This window comes from Eschrichtius robustus, chromosome 5 (genome assembly GCF_028021215.1).
Source record: "Eschrichtius robustus isolate mEscRob2 chromosome 5, mEscRob2.pri, whole genome shotgun sequence".
Classification (NCBI taxonomy): domain Eukaryota; kingdom Metazoa; phylum Chordata; class Mammalia; order Artiodactyla; family Eschrichtiidae; genus Eschrichtius; species Eschrichtius robustus.
In genome coordinates, this window is record NC_090828.1 from 9,322,504 (window position 1) to 9,344,136 (window position 21,633).

General features: G+C 45.7%; 1 protein-coding gene across 5 annotated transcripts in view; it reads left to right on the forward strand.

Annotated features, from left to right (window-relative positions):
• The window catches only part of SP110 (SP110 nuclear body protein), a 42,858-nt gene extending 21,968 nt beyond the window's left edge, over positions 1–20,890 (forward strand). Inside the window, exons 13-22 of one of the 5 annotated variants that reach the window (XM_068544271.1) lie at positions 2,430–2,498; positions 11,296–11,394; positions 11,856–11,998; positions 12,369–12,413; positions 16,902–17,015; positions 17,489–17,604; positions 18,264–18,372; positions 18,669–18,740; positions 19,322–19,462; positions 20,558–20,889. In XM_068544271.1, coding sequence (XP_068400372.1) covers positions 2,430–2,498; positions 11,296–11,394; positions 11,856–11,998; positions 12,369–12,413; positions 16,902–17,015; positions 17,489–17,604; positions 18,264–18,372; positions 18,669–18,740; positions 19,322–19,462; positions 20,558–20,671 — 1,022 coding nt within the window. In that variant the 3' untranslated portion in view covers positions 20,672–20,889. Of the gene's footprint in view, positions 1–2,429; positions 2,499–11,295; positions 11,395–11,855; positions 11,999–12,368; positions 12,414–16,901; positions 17,016–17,488; positions 17,605–18,263; positions 18,373–18,668; positions 18,741–19,321; positions 19,463–20,557 lie in introns of all 5 variants that reach the window. The other 4 variants (XM_068544268.1, XM_068544267.1, XM_068544269.1 and 1 more) reach the window with 4 other exon arrangements.
• The last annotated feature ends 743 nt before the right edge of the window (positions 20,891–21,633 follow it).

Here is a 21,633-nt window from a genome sequence, read left to right on the forward strand (position 1 = left end):
TGGGCGTGAAGACAGAGCCAGAGTCTCTTGGTCTGGGGGTGGCTGTTGGGAGAGGTAACCGTGTTCTCAGGGTGCAGGTCGCCTCAGCTGTGCCCTGCAGAACCCATCCCCACTCCCCTGGGTCTACTGTTCACATTTCTATCAGCAGAGCCACCTCTCGTCCACGGAGTCTGGGGGCTCCTCTCTGATTCGGGCCGATCCGGTGACGGGAGTGGCATCAGACTTCGAAGTGGACACATTCTCTGTCTTATTTCTTAATGGTTTATTTCTGGAAGTGAAGTAGATTGGTCAGTGGGTCTGCATATTTAAAATTATCCCATACTGGAAATTCCCTGGCGGTCCAGTGGTTAGGATTCTGTGCTCTCACTCCCGAGGGCCCCGGGTTCAGTCCGTGGTCGGGGAAATAAAATCCCACAAGCGTCAAGGCCAAAAAAATAAAATAAAATAAAATAATAAAATAAAATAATCCCACATTGATGATCAAATTGTTTCCAGTTTAGACCCCCATGAATGCAGTGTGGACACCCTCTTCCCTACATCTTCACGAACACCAGAAATAACAAGACTTTTCTGTTTGCCGAACATAGAGGCCAAGAGTGATAGTCCGCCAGTGTTTTCCTTGGAATTTCTTTGTGCTCTGTGAGTGGTTAAATACGCTTTCGAAGGTCGCAGTACTGCTCACCAACATCTCAGAAGGTCACACACCCCCCTGCCCTGTGGACTCAGGAATGGCCTCGTGACTTGGCCAAAGAAACGTGGATGGAAGTGAGAGGGCTACTTCCAAGCCAAAGCTTGAAGAACTTTTTCTAAAAAGGGCCAGAGAGTGAATAATTTAGGCTTTGCTGGCCGTAAAGTCTCTACTGCAACTATTCAACGCTGTCATTGTAGCGTGAAAGCAGCAGAGACAAAAATGTAAGCAAGTGGGCCTGGCTGTGCTCTAATAAAATGTTAATACCAAAACAGGCATTGGGGGCCTCCCTGGTGGCACAGTGGTTAAGAATCCACCTGCCAATGCAGGGGACACGGGTTCAAGCCCTGGCCTGGGAAGATCCACATGCGGCAGAGCTACTAAGCCCGTGAGCCACAACTACTGAGCCCACATGCTGCAACTACTGAAGCCCGCGTGCCTACAGCCCGTGCCCTGCAACAAGAGAAGCCACTGCAAAGAGAAGCCCATGCACCGCAATGGAGAGTAGCCCCTGCTCACCTCAACCAGAGGAAGCCCATGCACAGCAACAAAGACCCAAAGCAGCCAAAAATAAAAATAAAAAATAAATACGTTTATTAAAAAAGAAAAAACAGGCATTGGGCTGACTTGGCCCTTGGGCCGTAGTTTGCTGACACCTATAATACACCACTGAGATTTAGGAGGGTCATAAATGATTAAAGCATTATGTAGCCTATATTTACTAAGATGCCTGTTTTTTAAATAAATTTTTCTTCAGAATGTTTTCTTTTGAAGGTCCCCTATTCATATTTGCCTATTTTTATATATGACTCTTCTTTTTTTGTTGTTTAATCAGTTTGGGAGATTAACCCCTTGTTGCTGCAATTTTCTTATTTTGTTTTTGTCTTTTAACTTACTTGAGAAGTTTTTGGCTGTGGAAGGTTTAGATTTTTTTGGTTTGGTTTGGTTTTTGGTTTTTTTTGGCCATGCTGTGTGGCTTGTGGGATCTTAGTTCCCAGACCAGGGATTGACCCTGGGCCCACGGCAGTGAAAGCATGGAGTTCTAACCACTGGACCGCCAGGGAATTCCCAAGAGTATTTAATATTTAGATATAGGCACATCAGTTTATTTTTTTCCAGTATGCTTTATGTCAGAGTTTCTCAACTTTTGCACTGTTGTTATTTGGGGCCGGTTAATTCTTGGTTGCAGAGGCTGTGCTATGCACTGTGACACGTTCAGCAGCACCCCTGGCGTCCACCCATCAGACGGCAGTAGCGCCCACCTCCCAGGCTGGCTGGCAAAAAGATTTCCTAACATTTCCAAATACCCTCTGGGGGCAAAATCACCCATCATTGAGAATCACTGCTTTATGCCCTGTACTTCTGCCTTAAAAAGCCCTTTCTATGTAATATTTATAAGGCTACATCCTTTATTTACTTCTAGTGTTTGTATTAAGTATATATATATATATATATATATATATATATATATATATATATATAATATTGTTATATGTTATATTAATATATATTAATTTGTGAAAATTTGGCTTCTGTAATACTTTTAACCTTCCCATCTATTACCTTGAGCTTGCTATATTTTTTTTGGTCAATGCTATAATTTTTCTTTCATAAGGACTCCTGTCTCTCTTGCTCTCCAAACTGGTAGAAAGACAGAAAAAATTACTTTGAGATAGTGACGTATAAAGCACGTAAATCTATGTTTCCAGTTATAAATGACTATTAATTGTTTTCCTTTTAGAAAAGAAAAGGATAAAAGATGTCCGTTCAAGTGCAACAAGAAGTTGTCAGAGAAATATTCGCATTAAGGGTAAGTAAGTGAGAGGCAGGGCCTCGCCCTCAGGCTCCCCAGGGCCCTGGCCTGCTGTGGTGGTCAGGGGTGCAGGCCTGGTCTCTGGGGTGAGCACCCAGTTGCTTCTGCCCCTCTGCGCTCTGCTGTGTCTCTTGGGGACACAATCCTCCTCTCCCTCCTCCTCATCCTCCCCCTCCTCCTCCTCTCCTTGAATTCATTTTCCCTCTCCTTTTTGTTTTAAAGAATTGCCATATTTTTAAAATATTTATTTATTCATTTATTTGGTTGCGCTGGGTGTTAGTTACAGCAGGCGGGTTCCTTAGTTGCAGCTTGCGGGCTCCTTAGTTGTGGCACGAGAGCTACTAGTTGTGGCATGAATGTGGGATCTAGTTCCCTGACCAAGGATCGAACATGGGCCCCCTGCATTGGGAGCGTGGTGTCTTAGCCACTGTGCCAACGGGGACGTCCCCCCCTCTGCTTTTATAACATACTTCTTGGGCATTATCTCTTGTCACTCTCCCTTTCCTCTATAGACGCCAGCCACACTGGCCTTTTTTCCCCATTAACTTATTACTGAAGTATAACAGGTGCTACCCAAGCTGGGGCCCACAGACTGGTGACATCTACAAGCCTGCTCGCCTCAGGTCTGCAAAAATCAGGAGCTTGTAAATCAGCTGTGACTCTGAGCACACTGGTTTCATAGCAAGACCCCAGTGGAAACAGCAGTGCGTTGATTTCTATTCTGGTCAAATTCCTGTCTCATCGCAGGCCGGCATCTTGAGGAGCACTGGTGCCCCGTGCTTGTGGAAAAATGCGTGTACATAGTGCACAGCTTCGGGAATGAACACAAAGGAAAAGCCCACACGTACCCAGCACCCAGGTCAAGAAATAGAACATAATCCACACGCATATTCCGATCCCTACCCAGAGCCCCAGGCGTCGCCAGCAGCCTGATTTCCCTGAGCATCGCCACTTTGTCATGAGCACTTCACCCTCCATCCTGCTCAGTATGTCTCCTCCCTCCTTCACACGCTCCGTCCCCAAAGCCAGCCCCCTCACCCTCCTTCCTCCTTTGTTACGCAGCCTCGGGCTCACCTTGAACAAAGCCTTCTCTGACCCAGCAGGCAGGGTATTTTTTCTTGGTGGCACTTGTCACACATATCATTTGTTTCTGATAGTGTCAGATCTCTTTTTTTTTAAATTTATTTTATTGGAGTATAGTTGGCTTACAATGTTGTGTTAATTTCTACTGTACAGCAAAGTGATTCAGTCAGTTATACATATACATGTATCTATTCTTTTTCAAATTTTTTTCTCATTTAGGTTGTTAAATAATATTGAGCAGAGTTCCCTGTTCTATACAGTAGGTTCTTGTTGGTTATCCATTTTATTTTTATTTATTTATTTATTTTAACATCTTTATTGGAGTATAATTGCTTTACAATGGTGTGTTAGTTTCTGCTGTATAACAAAGTGAATCAGCTATATGTATACATACATCCCCATATCTCCTCCTTCTTGCGTCTCCCTCCCACCCTCCCTATCCCACCCCTCTAGGTGGTCACAAAGCACTGAGCTGATCTCCCTGTGCTATGCGGCTGCTTCCCACTAGCTATCTATTTTACATTTGGTAGGGTACATATATGTCCATGCCACTCTCTCACTTCGTCCCAGCTTACCCTTCCCCCTCCCCCTGTCCTCAGGTCCATTCTCTAAGTCTGTGTCTTTATTCCTGTCCTGCCCCTATGTTCCTCAGAACCTTTTTTTTTTTTAGATTCCATATATATGTGTTAGCATACGGTATTTGTTTTTCTCTTTCTGACTTACTTCACTCTGTATGACAGTCTCTAGGTTATCCATTTTAAATATAGCAGCGTGTTAATGTCAATCCCAAACTCCCAAACTATCCCTCCCCCAGACCCTTCCCCCCTGGTAACCATAAGTTCGTTCTCTAAGACTGTGAGTCTGTTTCTGTTTTATCACAAGTGTAATCAACTGTCTGTGTACATCCTGTTCACTGAGCGAAACGCAAATGAGGTCAGAACACGGGTCCATCTTGATGATTGCTCCATGTCTCCTCTGTGCCTTGCGGTTTGTGCTTAAATAGCTGTCAAATCAATACATTATTCATTCTTTCTCATCAAGTGTGAATACCAATATCAGGGCCTCCACTGACGCATACAGTGAACTTCATGAAATTGAAAAATTGCCCCTTACACCTTACACTTGACCTACGTCTGTCAGAGCTGATTCTCGAGACCAGGCCCTTTGCTGCCCTCTGCTGGAAGAACGTAGGAAGTGTGCAAATGGATTACAGCTCTGATGTGACTAGGAGCTCCCCACCCTCCCACCGTAAAGGGGAAATCCTTACTCAGTGCACATCCCACACTACCATATGCAGAGGCCCTGCCAGCAATATATAAGTGTGTACATCACTTTACAGTTGGCAAAGCACTTTGTTCCACATTTTGCCATTTAATCCTCAAAGAGGTATTTTTCGGTCCATTTTCCAGATTCAATTAGAGCATAAAAGACTTGCATGAGCTAAAATCAACCTAGGTGTTTTAATCCCAAGTCTTTTGTCCTTTACACTGAAAAAAAAAAAAAAAAACACAAAACCTCCTGGTGTTTTTAGGAAACACAAGTAGGAAGCAAAGAGTCCAGGCAAACGCTGACAGCTCTCCATCTGCATCAGCTTTTCCTGTCTCCTTAGCACCTCCACCCTGGCTGTGACTTCTGAGTATCTCTGTGCTGTTATCCATCATATGATGTGGAGTCTTGTTGCGGTGTTTCTTTTTTTTTTTTAAGATGAAGGTTACTTTAATTTATTTTTTTTTATTTATTTATTTTTGGCTGTGTTGGGTCTTCGTTTCTGTGCGAGGGCTTTCTCTAGTTGCAGCAAGCGGGGGCCACTCTTCATCGCGGTGCGCGGGCCTCTCACTATCGCGGCCTCTCTTGTTGCGGAGCACAGGCTCCAGACGCACAGGCTCAGTAGTTGTGGCTCACGGGCCCAGTTGCTCCGCGGCATGTGGGATCTTCCCAGACCAGGGCTTGAACCCGTGTCCCCTGCATTGCCAGGCGGATTCTCAACCACTGCGCCACCAGGGAAGCCCGTTGCGGTGTTTCTGATGGCACGGAAAGAGCACGAGACTAGGGGCGGGGCCGGCACGTCTGGATTCCAGTGCTAGCTGCATCTCACACAGTGTGGTGACCACCAGGAATTCTCTCTCCAAATCTGCACCTGAGTCCCCCATCTATAAAATGAGGATCATTGCCATTGCCTTCCTTTTGTTACAGGTTGTAGTGAAAATAAACAATAGAGTGTGTGTGCTGCTTTTACTGTTCCCTTAACTAGCGTTTCTCCTCCAGCCACTTCATCCCCCGCCCAGGCCCCTTGTGTACAAATCATAGAGCTCCGGACTTCTCCCCAGGCCGTGTCTTTCCAGGCACAGTTTCACCTTGTGCCTTTTCTCTATGTTCTGTAAGAATCCCTGTAGTTCGTCTTCCCAATCCCTCACTGGGTTTTTTTCCATTCTGCTCTTCCTTGTTCTTTTCATTTCCTCCATCAGGCTTTTCATCTCTATGAACTCCCTTTGTTCTTCCCCCACCCCCGCCGTGCAGCATGTGGGATCTTAGTTCCCCCACCAGGGATCGCACCCGGGCCCCATGCGTTGGAAGCATGAAGTCTTAACCACTGGACCGCCAGGGAAGTCCCTCCCTTTGTTCTTTAATTGCTTACTTCTAGCAGACTTCCTCAGTTTGCTCACATTTACTAGCAGTGACCTAATAGATGCGGGAGAGCTCCACACAGGCCTCACCCTCAGGCTTCCATCCTTAGAGGCTTGTTTACTGAGATGAGGGGTGAGATGGAGCCAAATGCAGGATCATCAGGAGCAGATCAGAAAGCTGCCTCCCTTTGTGACATCTTTGTTTGGTTTCAGTATCAGGGTGATGGTGGCCTCGTAGAATGAGTTGGGGAGTGTTCCTCCCTCTGCTATATTTTGGAAGAGTTTGAGAAGGGTAGGTGTTAGCTCTTCTCTAAATGTTTGATAGAACTCGCCTGTGAAGCCATCTGGTCCTGGGCTTTTGTGTGTTGGAAGATTTTTAATCACAGTTTCAATTTCAGTGCTTGTGATTGGTCTGTTCATATTTTCTATTTCTTCCTGGTTCAGTCTCGGAAGGTTGAGCATTTCTAAGAATTTGTCCATTTCTTTGAGGTTGTCCATTTTATTGGCATATAGTTGCTCGTAGTAATCTCTTATGATCCTTTGTATTTCTGCAGTGTCAGTTGTTACTTCTCCTTTTTCATTTCTAATTCTATTGATTTGAGTGTTCTCCCTTTTTTTCTTGATGAGTCTGGCTAATGGTTTATCAATTTTGTTTATCTTCTCAAAGAACCAGCTTTTAGTTTTATTGATCTTTGCTATTGTTTCCTTCATTTCTTTTTCATTTATTTCTGATCTGATCTTTATGATTTCTTTCCTTCTGCTAACTTTGGGGTTTTTTTGCCAATATCACTGATGAACATAGATGCAAAAATCCTCAACAAAATGCTAGCAAACAGAATCCAACAGCACATTAAAAGGATCATACACCATGAACAAGTGGGGTTTATCCCAGGAATGCAAGGATTCTTCAATATACGCAAATCAATCAATGTGATACACCATATTAACAAACTGAAGGAGAAAAACCATATGATCATCTCAATAGATGCAGAGAAAGGTTTCAGCAAAATTCAACACCCATTTATGATAAAAACCCTCCAGAAAGTAGGCATAGAGGGAACTTACCTCAACATAATAAAGGTCATATATGACAAACCCACAGCCAACATCGTCCTCAATGGTGAAAAACTGAAACCATTTCCACTAAGATCAGGAACAAGACAAGGTTGCCCACTCTCACCACTGTTATTCAACATAGTTTTGGAAGTTTTAGCCACAGCAATCAGAGAAGAAAAAGAAATAAAAGGAATACAAATCGGAAAAGAGGAAGTAAAGCTGGCGCTGTTTGCAGATGACATGATACTATACATAGAGAATCCTAAAGATGCTACCAGAAAACTACTAGAACTAATCCATGAATCTGGTAAAGTAGCAGGATACAAAACTGATGAACAGAAATCTCTTGCATTCCTATACACTAATGATGAAAAATCTGAAAGAGAAATTAAGGAAACACTCCCATTTACCATTGCAACAAAAAGAATAAAATATCTAGGAATAAACCTACCTAAGGAGACAAAAGACCCGTATGCAGAATATTATAAGACACTGATGAAAGAAATTAAAGATAATACAAATAGATGGAGAGATATACCATGATCTTGGATTGGAAGAATCAACATTGTGAAAATGACTACTACCCAAAGCAATCTACCGATTCAATGCAATCCCTATCAAACTACCGATGGCATTTTTCACAGAACTGGAACAAAAATCTCACAATTTGTATGGTAACACAAAAGACCCCGAATAGCCAAAGCAATCTTGAGAAAGAAAAACGGAGCTGGAGGAATCAGGCTCCCTGACTTCAGACTATACTACAAAGCTACAGTAATCAAGACAGTATGGTACTGGCACAAAAGCAGAAATATAGATCAATGGAACAGGATAGAAAGCCCAGAGATAAACCCACTCACATATGGTCACCTTATCTTTTATAAAGGAGGCAAGAATATACAGTGGAGAAAAGACAGCCTCTTCAATAAGTGCTGGGAAAACTGGACAGCTACATGTAAAAGAATGAAATTAGAAGACTCCCTAACACCATACACAAAAAAAACCCAAAATGGATTAAGACCTAAATGTAAGGCCAGACACCATCAAACTCTTCGAGGAAAACATAGGCAGGACACTCTATGACATAAATCACAGCAAGATCCTTTTTGACCCACTTCCTAGAGAAATGGAAATAAAAACAAAAATAAACAAATGGGACCTAATGAAACTTGAAAGCTTTTTCACAGCAAAGGAAACCATAAGACAAAAAGACAACCCTTAGAATGGCAGAAAATATTTGCAAATGAAGCAACTGACAAAGGATTAATCTCCAAAATTTACAAGCAGCTCATGCAGCTCAATATCAAAAAAACAAACAACCCAATCCAAAAACGGGCAGAAGAACTAAATAGACATTTCTCCAAAGAAGATATACAGATTGCCAACAAACACATGAAAGGATGCTCAACATCACTAATCATTAGAGAAATGCAAATCAAAACTACAATGAGGTATCACCTCACACCGGTCAGAATGGCCGTCATCAAAAAATCTACAAACAATAAATGATAGAGAGGGTGTGGAGAAAAGGGAACCCTCTTGCACTGTTGGTGGGAATGTAGATTGATACAGCCACTATGGAGAACAGTATGGAAGTTCCTTAAAAAACTAAAAATAGAACTACCACACAACACAGCACTCCCACTACTGGGCATATACCCTGAGGAAACCGTAATTCAAAAAGAGTCATGTACCACAATGTTCATTGCAGCACTATTTACAATAGCCAGGACATGGAAGCAACCTAAATGTCCATCGACAGATGAATGGATAAAGAAGATGTGGCACATACATACAATGGAATATTACTCGGCCATAAAAAAAATGAAATTGAGTTATTTGTAGTGAGGTGGATGGACCTAGAGTCTGTCATACAGAGTGAAGTAAGTCAGAAAGAGAAAAACAAATACCGTATGCTAACACATGTATATGGAATCTAAGGAAGAAAAAAAATGGTCATGAAGAACCTAGGGGCAAGACGGGAATAAAGACGCAGACCTACTAGAGAATGGACTTGAGGATATGGGGAGGGGGAAGGGTAAGCTGGGACAAAGTGAGAGAGTGGCATGGACATATAGACGCTACCAAATGTAAAATAGATAGCTAGTGGGAAGCAGCCGCATAGCACAGGGAGATCAGCTTGGTGCTTTGTGACCACCTAGAGGGGTGGGATAGGGAGGGCGGGAGGGAGGGAGACGCAAGAGGGAAGAGATATGGGGATATATGTATATGTATAACTGATTCATTTTGTTATAAAGCAGAAACTAACACACCATTGTAAAGCAATTATACTCCAATAAAGATGTTTAAAAAAAAAATTAATGCACAGAAATCTCTTGCATTCCTATAAGAAAGCTCTCTCCCTCCCGGAGGGGCGGAGTGGTGGCTTCGGAAGTACTTGGGACACAAGGTCCCTCCTGACTCGGTGAGCTGCCTGGACCAGGTAAAGAAGGGGGCACTGCCTGTGCCCACGACTCTGCATGCTGGCTTGCTTCCCAGAGCTCCCAAAGCCTCCCACTGCTACCGCATCTGCTTGTGGGCATGTCCGGGATGTCTGTGTTCACTGCACCTGTACTTACCGTATGGAGTTAGGGAAGATAATTTGGTGACACAGACAACTATGGAAGGTCCCTGTTGCCATACTAATCCCTCTCAGGATTTGTCACAGTGGCTCAAAGTTACCTGTGATTCTGCCTTGTCACCCAAGCTAGGAACCTGTAGTGCAAATGCCCCACTCAGCTTTGATGACGTCAGCGCACACTTATGTAAACTTGCTAGTAAATTGCAGAGCCAGGATTACAAGCCCACCCAGTCTGGCTCCCAGTGTCATGCTCTCATCCACTGGGTCATATTTAGTGAGCAGACTCTGGGGACCAGTGTTGCAGGTGGCCACTCCATGCAAGAGCACCGGCCAGCTGTTGGAACAAAGGTCTTCCCACCCCCTCATTCCTACCTACCTTGCTACAGTCCCTTCTCCCCTAAGACTGGGCATCCTCTGGGTTCTGTTGGAAGCAACCATCCCCTCATTTCTCCTGTCTCATCTGACTCTAGCTAGTTCGTATCTTTCCAAAGTAACTAATGATTTCTTTGCCACTGATGCTGCTCTGTTGGTTTTTTTTTCCAGCGATGATCTTGCTTTTTCATACATTTTCCTTTGGATCTTTCAGTAAGTGTTTGAGGCCAGGGAGAAAGTTGGACTAGATATTCTCCTAGCCTCATTGCAGATGCAACATCCTGAATAACTGCACATCAGCCGTGGAGAGCCCTTTCCCCTCGTCCCCAAGAAGCAGCTCCTGCGGTCTGTCTCTAATGAATTCACCCACAACGAGGCTGGGGGGAGGGGAAGCAGGAATTGCTGATGTTTATGTTAACCCTTTTACAATTCCTTCTCCTAAATCAGAACCCCAGATCCCTACTCAGGGGCTGTGAGTTGCCAAATCGCTCCATAGGCAATGTGCAAACTAGTCTAGTGCTCTCCAGGGTTTTCTTTTACTCATAGAGGAAGAAGCAGGGGAACAATCAAATGAAAAGGGACAGCAAACGATGAAGACTAACACTATCCCTTCGGCGCTAACTGCCTCACTCACCCCCATCTTGGTTTGAATCAGGCAATAAAATCATAGACGGAGAAATTTTCTCCAGCTACATGAATGCAAAGAAATATTTTGCGTAGGCAACTCCCATCAGCACAGAGGGATAAACAGGATGCTTATGGAATAAAGGAACTTCAGGTGATAGTCAATGAGTTTGTGAATTTAAACACATTCACTGAAGAAGCACAGTATGTTTTATTAAATTATTTTATTTGATGTAGTGTTGGCGGGGGTAGTTTTGTTTATTAGAGACCCCTCTGTTCACATATCTAATCTGCTACTCAAAACGGAAGACTTCCTGTAAATTAACCAGAGGATGGTCCCTACTGCCGTTCATGTTATTATTGTCATTACTACTATTATTAGAATTCATGGAAAATTCATGAGGGAGACAGAATGAAGACTGAGGAACGCTAATCTGTTCTTTTCTACTTTCAGGAAAACCCAAAGATGAAGCTCTGGATTTTCACTCTCCTAAACTTCCTGTGACCTGTGGTGAGGCAAAGGGGATTTTATATAAGGAGAAAATGAAACAAGGTGAGTTCCTAGATCTTCTGCTCTTTGGAAACCCTAGATGAAGGAATCACTAGAAGGGAAGAAAATATCCACGTGTGTCGTTGTTCAGGACATGGATCCTGCAAGCTAGGCTGCAGAAAAAGCAGTGCTTTTTAAGAAGGAATTTTTAACCTTTTCAATGTCATGGTACATCTGATGACCAGGCCACTCCCCTCCCACATGGAAGTCATCCATGGACACTGTGACACCTGTCCTTGCCACATAAAAGGCAAATTCTGTCCCAATCCTTCACCAGTCGGGCAGGTTTTAGGGCTTCCTTCAACCTGAGAGAGGAGGAATCAGACTCCCCTGCTACTGCTGCCACCTCACAGGAAGTCTCTGGACCCAGAAAGGTGGAGAATCACAAGTAGGGGGTTGGAGGTTTAGGGTGAATTCACAGAGGATGGAAGTGGATCCAGGAATGGGCTGTCTTTACCTTACAGGCTCCTCAGAGAAGTGTATTCAGAACGAGAAGGGACTTTGGTTCACACCAAGAGAATTTGAAATTGAAGGAAAACGCAAACAATCAAAGAACTGGAAGCGGAGTGTGCTTTGCAGAGGAAAGACCCTAGAACAGCTGCTGGAGGTATTGTAATAACAAGGGACACATAGGTGATGAGTTTAATTCCTTGAAGGATGAGTGGAATTTCAATAACAGAAGGGTGAAGAAATTCCCATTAGGATTCCACAGCATGATTGAGAAAGAGCTAAACGATCATAGAGAAACATTGTGGGTGAGAAATTTAGGAACATAGATTGGTGCTAATGGTGGTGAACTTTAAATGCAAGGAGGGATGCAAGAAGCTTAGCATGGTCGTATCAGAGGGGATGGGCTGGAAGGAAACTAGATGAAGACAGAGACACCTGTCTTGTTTCATTAGGAAGTGGAAACTTGGATATTTACTAGAGAAGAACCTCCAGAACAACCCCATTCATTGACCCATCCTCTCTTTCAGAAAGGACTTTTGCTCTGTCCTCCAAGAAGAAGGCTCAAGAGAGAGGTAAATAGCAGGTGAATCTCTACCACATTCTCAGTCGTCATGTTGCCGACTTTCTGTGTCCCAAGGCTTGCCTGGGAGTTCTCGACTTTCCCAGCCTCAAGTCACCTTCCCATTTCAGCACTGCATCTTCATGACAACTGCTTTAGCACACTGGTACATGTATGTGCCACCATTATTTTCAGAGTTAATTTTAAGATGGGGAAGCAAATAACTCTTTAAAATAAAGATTAGGACAAAAGCATGTGTTTTAGGAAAAGATCTGTATATTTGGATGATTACCAACAAAAGACGTCAGAAATAGAGTGCCCTAGATTGAAAAGTAGATACGGTATTGAAATAGACAAGAACGGTATAAGAAAGAATAAGAAGATCATCGTTGATTGAACTCCAAGTATTCCTCAATCCAACATGCTCATTACTGGTAGCACCAGAATGGAATAATGTGTTTGAACTGAGCTTTCTCTCTGCACAGCCTCCCTCCAGGTGAAAATGGCAGTCATCCATTGGCCGTACCCGCTGCTCCTCCCCAGCTGTCTTTACTTCCGTAAATACAACTTCCAGCCCCGAGTCCCATTCATGAGCTTCCCGTTAGATATGAACCTCCAGCAGAGGCAGTGGTGCCTCTCCCATCTTGCCCTGGAGGTTAGCCTGACACTTGGCTGGATTCATTCAAAGTTTATAAGGCACTGGTCCCCCAAAGCTGTTTATTGTATAAACCATCTTTTCCATGCTGATTTGAAATATCTTGATATGTTTAGGGAGGCTCCTTGTAATGGCAAAAAATGGGGAAGAATACAGATGTCCATCAGTATTGTAAAATAAACTGATACATCAACAGAATAATACTTTTTAAAAATGGATGGTTTGCAGGTATAGACCCATCCTTCAGTCAGTGGAAAACCACCCAAGGGTTTTAAGGTCAAGAAAGCTTCAGGAAGCTTAAACTGGAAAGAACATGTAAAGGAGCCCAATTTTGCTTATGTGAATATGTAAGGCTATGACTAAATAAATATCTGAAAGAATCAGTTATTCTGGGCTGGGATTACAGGGTACATTTGACTTCCATATTATATATTTATGTACAGGTGGAATTTTTATTTTGATCATTAATTCCTTTTGTAACCAGAAACAAAATAAAGATATTTAAAATCCAGATCATTAATGGCCCCAATATTATAGTTCCTTCTTACTCATAATGCTACAAGTCAGCAAATGATAGCCAGGGGCACACTTGACCTGCCCATTCAGTCCCCCCATCAGGAGCCACACTGAGATAAAGAAAACAAAGTTTAGTTCTGATCATGAATGGACCAGTGCAGGCCTTTCCCCCAGCAACGTTTTCCAACATGTCACTGTCGCTCTGCAGTATACCCAGTCTCCACTGGTGTCTAGCTCTGTTTATGTGTACCAGCAAGAGATCTGATGCTAATACTATAAACATGTGGGGTTTTTTGTTTTGTTTTTTTTCTTTTTAATTTTATTTATTTATTTTTGGCTGTGTTGGGTCTGCGTTTCTGCGCGAGGGCTCTCTCTAGTTGCGGCGAGCGGGGGCCGCTCTTCATCGCGGTGCGCGGGCCTCTCACCATCGTGGCCTCTCTTGTTGTGGAGCACAGGCTCCAGACGCGCAGGCTCAGTAGTTGTGGCTCACGGGCCCAGTTGCTCCGCGGCATGTGGGATCTTCCCAGACCAGGGCTCGAACCCGTGTCCCCTGCATTGGCAGGCAGATTCTCAACCACTGCGCCACCAGGGAAGCCCCTAAACATGTGTTTTGTGGCTGCCCTGCAGGGTGCTGCTCCCTTGACCCAAAAGGCAAAATGGGCAGCTCAGGGCCCGTGAGAGCCTCTACTTCCAGAAGGGCCCCGTACGCAGCCAAAAGTTGCTACCCTAATGGCATGTAGTGTGGGACTGATAGTTTTTGCTTTTGTTTTCTCGGGGGTTTCTTTGGACAAATTCTAGAGCCTTTTATTGAGGAGTCCCCATTCAAAATGGGCTGATTTGCAAATAACAGCTTAAATGGGTGCAAGCAAAATCTGTGAATGAGGACTATGTTACCTTCAGAACTCAAAAGGGGTAAAAATGTTGGGCAGTTGTTGTGCGATTGAGTATTCAGAGGGTCAATTATTGTTTCTTGACAGTGTCGGGAATAGAGCAGCCCTCAACTGACCAAACAAAGCCCAGCAATTTGCTGAGCTGGTAGGGCCTCGTACTGCGTGTGGGGTGATGACCCTTCCCTTTCCCTGAGTTCCTTTCTGAGTAGTTGTATATTCTGAATGAGTATGTCAAAGGAGAAGGATGTCATCAGTGTTGTGTCATACCTGTGCTCCTGGGGGAAGTCGGATGCAGTCACAATTTTGCCTGCAGAGACTGTGTGTGATGGCAAAGCTGTAGAGGTACCCCATGGTAGCCAGGTAAAGGCGTGTTGTATCCCTGCAAAGGTGGAGGCCAGCTGCAGCTGAGATGCTATTGAAATAAGCACAGAACAGAACATATTAGCCAAATCTGTGACAGTAAAGCATTTACCACTTGCTAAGTGGATGGCATCAGTAATTGCAATAATATTGGGTATAGGGACCTTAATGGGTGGGGCTCCTTTGTGAGTAACTGTATCCCACTAAATTTAAACAAGGTACCCGCTACCCTCCTAGGGGATTCACCAAACATATAACAGAGGACAAACTGGTATACCTTACCTTAACCATCAAAACTGTTGCCTTACCTAAATGCCCCAAGGTCATAACACTCATTGCCCGAAAATATCCTGTAGTGGGCATGGATGCTCTGACCCAACAAATAATAAAGTAAAATAAAATTAAATCTTTGACACAATCAGCTTTATAAAATGGAGCCCATGGACCTTCCTCTCTGTTAAAATAGTTGATAGAACTCAGTATAGATTAAAACAAGGCCTTCGAGGATAGAAACTTACAATACAAGATCTATATATTTAGAGCAAGAGTGATGATCTCTACTTTTTCTCCATTTAACTGCCCAATTTGGCCTGTTCTTAAACTTGGAAAGAGTGAATGGTGCCTCATGGCGGATGCCCGCAACCTCAGTGCCGTGGCGCGGCAGCCAGCCACACAGCTCAAAGCGTAAGCCAGCAGGGAGCAGAGCCAGTTAGCAATCCATAGCAAGAGGAGAAAGACCCCTGGGGGCGGGGGGTGGTCACCCAGACTCCTGCTTGCTAACCCAAGTGGGTTCAGATAGTGAAACAAATGATGCAACACATGTACCAAGAGAGAATGAAAGATTTATTACCCACATACAGAGTCTTTCTGGGAAGAGGCAAGGTAGGCCACCCAAGCTGATCTGAAAATGGCTTGAGCTAAGAGAGGGTGTAGCCCAACGTTTTATTATGGTGGGGCAAGGTGAGGACCCCCTTGCCGGGGCGGGGTCTGTCTGGCTTGAACGTCTCACTGTGGTCGAGGGAGGGAGATCACGAGCTTTCCCATCACCTTGCCCAGATGTGCCAAGAGGGGAAGTTGGGCTTGAGGCCATCAACAGTCAAACATGAAAGCCGGAGTCAAACTCTTTATTACAGAATGTGACTGTGGGGTTGTATGTCCTTTCTCTACCATTTCTTTATCATATCATGTGTGCTGGAAACTTTCACTCCAGAGTATGGCAAGGGTGGTGGGGTGAGAAGTGGCAATGGTGCTCAAGGCTCTGGACCCAACCGGGATCTCAGCCAGGAGGAGTGGGCCGGCCTGGGCTCTCTGGGAACTGGCATCTGTACTCTGGACCAGGGCAGGCCAGGTGTCCAGTCAGAGGCAAGAATGGCCGTAGAGTGTCAACCCCAAGAACAGAGAAAGGCAGACTGACAAGTTCAGGATGGGAAGGCCAGAAAGATTCCCTGACATTCAGGGTCGGGGAGTCCTCCTTATGAGGCCCTGGGGCCTAGTAAGTGGAGGGGTTGAGCAGGAAGCCCCCCCAGTTAAGAGAGATGAACAGAGTCCCGGATCAAGAAGATTTTTCACTCTGGCTGAGTGGCTAGTTTTGCAAATGGACAAAACATGTCCATCCCTTAGGCCCTTGCCCAGGTCCTCATATTTGTATTATGGACGGTTGAGGGTAGTGGCAGGGTTTCTCTCCTTGGGTGTAAGTGATTCCCAGGCCCTTCGAGCCTTTGCTCCAGCTCCTGATGGTCTATTTCCTGACCACCTTCCATCCATCTGGGGGGGACAGTATCACAGTCGGGCAAAGGCAGAAGGACCCTTCTTCCTGACTCCCACCTTTAGTGCAGAAAAAATGTTCCCTTGGGTGCGTGGAGCCCAACACTGTCTGTCTTGTGGGGCTGGGAGCGGAACCGGGGTTCCTGCCTGTGAATATTTGTCCAGCCGTAAAGACCGTGTTCCTCACATAAATCACTTGTAGAATTTACTACATTTTAAGGCCATGAGAAAGACCCCTATGGTTCCTCAGGCCCCCCAAACAACACATTTACACAGCAACTCTCTGTCTTTGTATATCTTTCTTTCTGTGTGTCAGCATAACATCAGAGACTGTTCTCTGAGTTGCCAACACGTTTGCCTGGCACGGCGCACAGCGGATGAGAACAGCTCTGACCCAGGCACGGGCAGCCTTGGGGCCAACCTAACTCAGGTACTAATTTACTTTGACTGCAGAGAAAAAGCATTCCTCCTTTCCAAGGCTTGTCAGATGAGACAGTTGCCCAAAGCTGTGTTTTCTCCAATTTCGTGTACTTACAAACTCGCCCCGGGATCCTGTTAAAAGGCGAATTTCAATTCAGTAGGTCTGCGAGCCTAACCAGCTCCCAGACAATCGCTGGTCCTCAGACCACGCTTGGTGTAGTAAGGACTTAAATGACCTTCCGGCCCCTTCCAGCTCTGACAATCTGTGGTTCACGCGGCGGTGTGGCAATTCTTGCCGCCTGCTCTTCCGCGATTGCAAGGCCGGGCTCATCCTCCGTCTGCGGGCGTTCCCAGTGCGCGCCCCGCTGGGTCAGGCCGAAGCGTCTAGTGGGACACGAACTCCGCCGTGTTCCAGGTTCCCGCAGTGTCAGTGTCCGCGGTTCTTTCTGGTCCCAGCGGTGCCCGCATTATCTCCCTTTCTAGCAGGAAAACTCCAGGGAATGTGAGGTATGCTGTAGAGGGGGGCCGCTGCTCTGCTGTGACACTTGTCCAAGGGCCTTTCATGAGGACTGTCACATCCCACCTGCGGAGACTGAGAGGTTAGTGAGACGCAGCCCCGCCTCGTGCGCGTACACTTCGCCCAGGCTCCGCCTCTGGTCGCGCATCTCCAGGTGGAAGAGCAGGACCTGTGAGCATCCTGGGCTCGGTGTGACCCCGCGCAGCCCAGTGGGGCAGCAGCCTGTGTTCCCTCTGGTATCAGTGTCTGAGTCCGTGTCTGAGCCACCCTGACTGCCACTGCCTCTGGGAGATGGCCTTTCCTAGTTTCGTAACCCAGACTCCTGTCCAAGGAGGGTAAGGGACGAAAAACACCAGTTGTCTGTGTTCTGTGAGTGTTCAGAAAAGGCAGGAAACGTGGCCTGCTTCTCCCATTTCCCCAGGGTCTCAACAGGCTGATGGAGCCTGGGTCCCCCAGGGGTTTAAGACCCAGTTTCCAATACTTGGGCCTGGTGGGCAGGGCTCCCTGTGCTCCCAGCAGCTCTGAGGGGGGGAAGGAGAGCCCACCACTCACCCTGACACCACCTGACACCACACGGACCCCTGTGTCTCTGCCTTGATGGGAGATCCCCCCCTTGGGGGTCTTGGAGATTCTGGGAGGTGTCCCCTTCATCCCCGGCTGCGCCCATCAGCCGTTCCTGAAAGGAAAACGGTGACTGTTTCCAGGGACCTTGCCCTCGCTCACTTATGCCTGGCCCCTCAGGAGCCCGTGGAGTTGCACTTTCTGCAGGATGAAGGAGTCTTCTGGAAGCCAGCAGTGTCTCGGGCAATCTGGGGTCCTGGCAAGGCAGATGCAGCCCGAGGAGCAGTTGGTGAGTCGGATGGGAACCCCAAGCCTACCCCATTCCGCTCAAAGAGGCAAAGGGTCCAGGGAAGGGCACCCAAAGGAAGCCTGCAGTGTCTCACTTCAGAGGACGGAGCTTCAGTGCCCAAACATGGAGGACAAACAGAATTCAACCACCCCCCACCCCCCCATCATGGTGCATTGGCAAACGGGGTCGGAAGTCTGTTTGTGTTTGGCTGCTCCTGTTTGTGGTACCAGGGCAAAGGCTTGGCTTCACTTTCTCCAAATAACATTTCCCTTTAAATCCCTCTTCGCACTTCACAGAAATGTGAGTTTCTCCTCTTGAAAGCCTACTGTCATCCACAAAGCTCTTTCTTTGCGGAGACCCCATGTAATGTAAGTCCTATTAGATGTTTCTCATCCTCTGGGCATCTCTCTGATGTTAGACTCATTCTAGAAACATGGAGTGTGCGTCCTGCAGGTACCTCTGTTTGCAGAGAGCAGAGGTTTAGCTGCAGACTCTGGAGTGGCACTGCCTGATTCAAACTCCACCCCATTGCATACCAGCTCTGGGACACAGACGAGTTGCTTCTCCTGCCCTGTATCTCAGTTTCTCCTTCTCTTCCGTGGGAATGTCTTTCTTAGAGAGAGCATAGGGTTGAGGGTACAGACTCAGGAGACTTGAACTGTGGGTTCAGTGTAGCTCTACCAGTTTTTAGCTGTGAAATCTCGGGTAGGTTACTTAACTTCTCCATCCCTTGGTTTCTCATCAATAAAACAGGGGTAATTATAGTACCAATCTCTTAGGGTTGTTGTGGAGACCCTATGTTAATATAGTGGCAAAGCTTAGAACAATGCCCGGCACATAGATGTCGGATGTTATTATCAGTATTACCCTGGACATAAAGGCTTGTGTTGGATCCATTTCAGCGATGGTGGCTATGCTAACATCACCTCTTTGATGGCTTTGCCCCTAGATTCGAGATTATGGTGAGCCCTTTAGGGAAGCCATGTGGTTGGACCTGGTTAAGGAAAGGCTGGCTGAGAAAGTGTACACAGTGGCCTGGTTTCTACGGGACATGCGCCTGATATTTCGCAACCATAAAACATTTTACAAGGTAAAGGGCATTTCCTGCCTCCGTTTCACATGCTTTCTACTTTCCCCTCATTTCTGGCGCAGCAGAGCTTTGCAAGAATCTTACCCAGTCTTGTCCCGGGGAGAGCTCAAAAAGACAAGGATTGTAGAAGGAAACTGCCTCCAAATCCCAGAGGTGGAGAGGAGGATGTCAAAAAGAACAGCAAGCAGGACAGGGAAGGATCCTTGTGAACGGTACCTGAAAAAAGAAATCCATCCTCAGTTTCAGAAAGATACGCTACTCCCACCGAGTAGTCAATTTCATCCTGCCTCCTTGTTCAAACTAGGGGGAAGGCAGTTTATGCTTACATGGTCCTTCATGCCTCAGAAACACAGAAATAAATGAATTAATTAATTTAAATGAAATAAATTAAACATTCAGGATGCTCATGCTTGGATTTTACTCTTGAATTTCCCAGTGGACTCGAACATCCGGATTTGCCTTCAGCTGGTGTCGGCTCCATCCTTCGTTAGAAGGGAGAGTCAATGAGTTGAGCTACCTTGCAATCCAAGGCATTCTTAACTTTAGTTTATTGAGTTTTCCCTGATTTTTACTCTCACTTATACAGATATTTCTTGGGACAGATCTAGGGTAGATTCTCATCTCCACCCAGCCTCCTTCCTCTCCTGCGTGCCACAAGCTGGCATGTTCATGAGCCACAGACTGTAAACTGGTATCCATCCATGGAGCTGGAGGGGAAAGAGTCAAGCCAGGGAGGCCCTTGATGCCTGGCACAGTCTTAGCCTTGGAGAACAGAAGGGTCATCCTGTCTTCAGAGAGTGGGCTTTCAAGAAAAGCTTTATCTTTCTCTGTTTTGCACCAAACTCGGGCTTTGCAGGGGTCAAAATCGGCTCATCAGTCCAGATCGCCTGTCAGGTCCAAGTTAACAACCGGGCAGAGTCTCATGCATTTGAACATTTGAGCGGCAGGCAGCATCTTCCCACCTATTCTGCCTGACGGCTGGGGAAACACAGCATCTGGGAAAGGGAGGACAGGGCTCCTGAAAAAGCATGAGCGATTTGCTGGTCCTAATCCTTCGTCCTTAGACCTCTGTGTGTTTGCTTTTTTCTCTTTCAGGCTTCCGACTTTGGTCAGGTAGGACTGGATTTAGAGGCAGAATTTGAAAAGAACCTCAAAGAAGTGCTTACTTTTCATGAAGCCAATAAGAACAGCTTCCAGATTCCTCCTTGATCCTGTTCTGGACGAACTAAGGCATCCCAACTTCAAGATCCAGATGATGTGGCCCTGGCCATCCTTAGATTGCCAACGAGTCTGGAATGTTATTGGTTGCCTCTTGACTCAAATCCAGACCCTTCAGAGCATTGCCACACCCTCCACCGCCTTTTATTGTTTCTTTTTATATTTCGCACCTCAAAAGAGTTAAATATTTCCTTAATACTATTAAATACCCCATCACAGTTCATATTCTCCCCATTGTCTCATAAATCTTTTTACAAGTGTTGTTTGAATTGGGATCCAAACAGCTTCCACACACTGAATTTGGCTAATCTATCTCTTAAGTCTCTTTTAATCTGTAAATTCCCCACTGCCTTTTTTCCTTGCTGTCTACTCTTTGGATAACCTGGGGTCTTTGTCCTATAACATTTTTCATATTCTGGATTTTTCTACATCCCCTTAGTGGCATGTTCTTTTCTCCCTGGCATTTTTTGTAAAGTAGAAGTTAGAACTAGAGGCTTGCTTAGATTCAGGTTTGGGTGGGCGAGGGGTGGAGGGGTATTTCGATTTGGCTTTTTAGTAAAGAGACTTCACAGGGGGATCTGTGTATTCGTTTGTAATGTTAAGATCATCCAGCAGGTTCAGGTGTTACCAGCCTGACCCATCTGTTATACATCACCCTTTCCCCTAATGATTTTAGCAGCCACTGATGCTCATTGCCTAAGCACATTTCACTAAGGTTTGCAAAATGATGATTTTTTTTGGCTGCGTTGGGTCTTCGCTGCTGTGCACGGGTTTTCTCTAGTTGCTGCGAGCGGGGGTTACTCTTCGTTGCGGTGTGCGGGCTTCTCATTGCGGTGGCTTCTCTTGTTGCGGAGCATGGGATCTAGGTGCGCGGGCTCAGTAGTTGCGGCACGCAGCCCCTAGAGTGCGTGGGCTTTAGTAGTTGCGGCTCATGGGCTCAGTAGCTGTGGCTC